Below are 4,645 nucleotides of genomic sequence, written 5' to 3'. Positions count from 1 at the left end.
GGGGGTTTCAATTGAAGAATAATGGAGCATAGAGGGGGGAGGTACCATTTATGAAGGGAGCATTAAAGAGTAAGGGACTTGGAAGGGGAGGAGGGACCATCTAAAATATTATGGTTAAGACTAGGCATTAAAGAGGGACAGACTTCAGATTAGGGAGAGGGGGGAGATACCATTTATGAAGGGAGCATTAAAGAGTAAGGGACGTGGAAGGGAAGGAGGGACCATTTATAATATTATGGTTAAGACTGTAGAGATATTATATACTACTTTATAGCTTAGTGGTAGACCTCACTTGTGGGAAATACAAGATTATGGGTTAGAATGTTTTCTTTAACCTATAGGGAAGAGAGCCTATGTAGCCCCTTTTAGACATAAACTAAGGGTAAAATAAAATGAACCATGGACAAACATAGGTTATGGGCCAAAACAAATCCCCCTCATGTTAATTAAAAGTCCCATCAATGGTCCTTCTGGGCGCGTGCTCGAATTTCTTTAAAGCCTGTGGTCCTTCTTGCACTTCATCAGATTGATCGTTCCGTGATGCTCGAATTTCTGTAAAGTGTGTGGTCCTTTGATACTCCAACGGAACGAAATCTTCATTTTTCCGCCGTTGTCTTTGTCCCACTCGGCGCCATGCATATCGAGTTCAGCATCATGTGTACCGCCATCACCTCCACGAAGTAGTGATGCGGTTCCCCGAACCACGGCCACCGATTCAGCTTGGGTGACCGCCCATAGTGCCCACCGTCGCTGCAGCAGAAATCGTAGTGGTATGGAAAGGTCATATCGAAGGTGTCGATCACCTGCATTCCGGGCAAGCGCTGTCGGAACCCCTCCAGCAGGATGGCATTGAACACCTCCATTTTGTGGGGGTTGGAGGCCTTCCAGCGGGCGGGGCCAGCGGGGGCGACGGTGGTGCGGAGCAGAAATCGGATCCGCTTCTGCGCGGCGAGGAGGGGTCGGAAGACAGACGACCAGAAATCAGCGGCACGTCTGACGGCGTGAGCGAAATGAGCGACGGATTTGAAGTGGAGACCGTCATGCAGGCCGGAGTTGAATATGAAAGAATCAGGGAAAGAGGAGGAGCCATTGAAGAAGAGGCGCAGGGAGTCTCGATAAGGAGGGTCGAGAAGAGAATCAAGGCCGAGCCAGTCGCCATAAGTCTGGTGATGGCCATTGAAGATGTAGGAGACGCGAAGAGCTTGGTCAGGACGATTCGGGTTAATGAAAAGAGGCTGTTCGACAATTCGGTTCATTTCCCATGTTGAAATGTTGGCCCAGTGAGGTGGAGGATAGTCGAGGCCAAAGACCAACAGATTTCGTAAGAAGTCCAGCATGTTGGAGTCGCCCCACATGAACAGCCACCTGCCGCTTAAACAGTCCCAGGCTTCTTCTTTCGTGAAGATGTGGAAGCCACACTGCCTGTCGGAATACACCCAGCCGTTGCTCTCCAGCGCTGCCACCTGCCCCTCGCACCACGGCCTTTCGCAACGTGCACCCTCTTCGGCCGCGTCGAAGCACAGCCACCGCCCCTCCCTCGGCGTGGCCGCGCACGAGGCATTATACTTCCCGCGCGTCCAGCGCCCCCCGCCGCCGCCCGCCGTCTCCATCTCTCGCCGCCCGCAGGTGTGCATGTTTCCGGAAACAGCACCCGTGCAGAAGGAGGCCGCGAGCCACTTTTCCGACAGTTTCGCGAGCCAGGAAGTGCGTCCCGACGGTTTCGCGAGCAAGAAAGCGTGTCCGGACGGTTTCTCGCTCGAGAAACCGCGGCCGGAGCACCTTCCCTCCAACCTTACAGCAACAAACTGAACCATAACAGCCACCTCTGCCTCCATCTTCCACACCTCGGGTTCAAAGTCGAGTCCATGCATATTCCCAAACAAAAGCCTTGCTGTAAAATTATAAACCCCTTCCTTATCTCCATCCACCATCACCACCACCTCATACGTCCCATCCCCCATGTCTTCCACCTTTGGCCTTCCCCTCCAATGCTCCCCTTCCAAATCTGTCTCATAATAATCCCCCCCTGCGCACCTTGCCTTCCCATCTTCTCCCATAGATACTAGCTTAAATCTCGTCTCCTTGTCCGTCTCTATCCGAACAGGCCTCCCCTCTGGTAGCCCAACTATTTCAGCCTTCCTTGTGGTCGCATTGTGGCACTCTGTGCTCCCATTCTTCCTCACTTGCTCCAAAATCCTGTGTGTCTCAGGTCCCGTCACCCATTGTCGCTGTGCATACCCCTCCCTTTCGTCCACCCCGTCCCCGCAGCAATTCCCCAATTGCAATCTAGACACCATCTGTCTCGATGCCCAGCTCCAATACGGTAGACAGAACAAAAAAATACTGCTTGCGACTAATATTAAGTACGCGTAGATCCACAACACTCTTCTTCGTTTGTTCAAGAACTTCACCTCCCCCGCGTACACCTTCACGAACGCCTCCTCGTTGCCTTTCCGTTGGCATTGAATGCAACCGGTGTTAGCACCCATTGGATGGATGACTGCAAATAAAGTAACAGTGAGGCGCTTCAGATCAGCTCATAATTTCGTAAAAAGAATGTATCGACATAATACGGGACTAGACAACAATCATATAATTACTTCGCTTGCTTACGACATTCCAACCAGTGGTCGGATCCGGCTCCAATCCAGGAGCTCACAGAATTGGCTCTTTCGAAAATGTGGAGTCCGGACCTCACCACAGTTCGTTCTATGGAAAGCGAGCTCGCAAAATCCTCCAGAGTCCACACTCCAGCGCAATCTACAGCTCCAGACTCCGGAGAGCAGAGCCACTATATAGCATCCAAGGCGCTCAGATCAGTCTTAAACACTTCTAGGTAAAAAACGGGACGCAAACCGACTGACTCAAATTGACGTTTCAACAATTAGCTGGATGACCAAGAAATTGCTAAAGACAAAGAAGACGAGAGTTTGGCGGGCCATGGATGGATGTGGAGGTGGAAGATGTGTCATGGAACAACTGGAAACCACTCCAACCTCGAACAAAACAAGGCTGCATCGAGGCCTGGGTAGTGGGACAAATGCGGGACCGTCCGTTCAGAGTACTACCAGGTTTTCAAGATACTTTGTGAAGACGCAACCATCGCTGTCCCTATCTACGGTTGTCCATTGTCCCAAGGTTGATTCTTGGGATTGCTGTAAATATTATCTAATTTGGTCATTGATTAACTGATTTAAGATTCTCAAATTGCACTTTGTATGTGTCTGTGGTCCACCGTGGTCCGCAACCCTAACCCAGCTCAACTAGTTGGGACTAGTCTCCCCTTAAGTATCGCAACACATATCGAGGATCCACTCAAAAATATGCGCCTATCATGTGAGTTATTATTAATTACACTTTTAAGATACAAATTTACATACATATAACTACCTAAGGGGTTTTTTTAATGGATTTTGAAAAAAGTTATAAGTTTGTATTAAAAAGGGGGTCGTTTTATTTACTCAAATTTCATGGATGAGGGATTTCCAATATACCCCTTGAATGCACACGATAGTCTAGTTTTCTAGATAGTTAACCCTCGGTGCGAGGTGGCCAGCTGAGTTGGTGTTCCAAAAATCCATGCCACCCTTAGGGCGAACCATTATTGCCAAAAGTCCACAATGCCACTAGCATCTGAGCACTCGAAGAAAAGGAGGCTAGATCGGTTTTCTCAACCCAAGTGGTTGCAGGAAGTGATTGTGGCTCTTGTGACCTAATAGCTCTTTGGGAGCACGTGCAACCAATTGGAGCACATACTACATAACTTGAAAGAGGTAAAGGGACATAATGCTGCGGGTCGAAGGGGCAAGGCTAGAGCTTTCATGCCACTATTTCTATGAGAGCTTATATGGAAACTAGAAAGTCACACCAGTGTTTTATCAGGACTCTACCAAGTTTGGAGTCTCACGATCCATCGGAACCTCCAAGTAAAGCAACATGTAGCAAATGAGACCCATACCATTATAATATTTCTTCTATGTCATATTTCTTTCTATTGTCATGCCCAATCATGTCCTAAGTTTCTATGAGAGCTTGTACGAAAACTAGATAAAGTCACTCCACTATGTCTATCAAAACTCTACCAAGCTTGGAGTCCCACTATCCATTGGAATCTCCAAGTAAACTGACATGTAGCAAATGAGACCCATGCCAATATAATATAATTTCTTTCTATGCCATATCTCTTTTGAGGCATGTAAAAAGCCTTAGAGCAAAAGTTTATTAATGTTATCTATCAACTAACTAGGACAATGATCCTCGAACATTGTCCAAAGGGCCACTCAGAGAGAGAGAGAGAGAGAGAGAGAGAGAGAGAGAGAGAACGTGTTGAGCTTACTTGTGGAGTCATTTGGCATTACAGCATACAATGACGTGCTTTTCACACAATCTTCTAAAATTTAGTATGCATTTCAATATAGAGTACCTTCCAAATAGTCTTGTAGGCTATATGGGTTAAGATTCCCTAACATGTACGTTGAGTTAGGAGAGGGGGAGGGGGGCTTGAGCTTACTTTTGGATCAATTGGGCATGAGAGCATACACACACATGGTTTCCACAAAATTTAGTATGCATTTCAATATAAATAATACTTTCCAAATAGTCTTGTTGGCTATGATGGGCTGAGAGTGCCTAACATGTATGTTGA

At 47.6% G+C, this 4,645-nt stretch overlaps 1 protein-coding gene across 1 annotated transcript; it reads right to left on the bottom strand.

Annotated features, from left to right (window-relative positions):
- Positions 1-290: 290 nt before the first annotated feature.
- Positions 291-2,962, bottom strand: LOC147901137 (uncharacterized). Its single transcript, XM_087375415.1, has 2 exons — positions 2,601-2,962; positions 291-2,500 (listed from the first exon to the last, which is right to left on the bottom strand). The coding sequence occupies exon 2, from the start codon at positions 2,487-2,489 to the stop codon at positions 597-599; it is 1,893 nt and encodes a 630-aa protein (XP_087231541.1). The 5' UTR covers positions 2,490-2,500; positions 2,601-2,962; the 3' UTR covers positions 291-596.
- Positions 2,963-4,645: the final 1,683 nt, after the last annotated feature.

Source organism: Dipteris shenzhenensis, chromosome 6, assembly GCF_047967505.1.
Source record: "Dipteris shenzhenensis isolate YYH24624 ecotype China chromosome 6, Dip_SZ_1.0, whole genome shotgun sequence".
Lineage (NCBI taxonomy): Eukaryota > Viridiplantae > Streptophyta > Polypodiopsida > Gleicheniales > Dipteridaceae > Dipteris > Dipteris shenzhenensis.
Note: the sequence above shows the minus strand (reverse complement) of the source record. Positions and strands in the feature narration are given on the sequence as shown.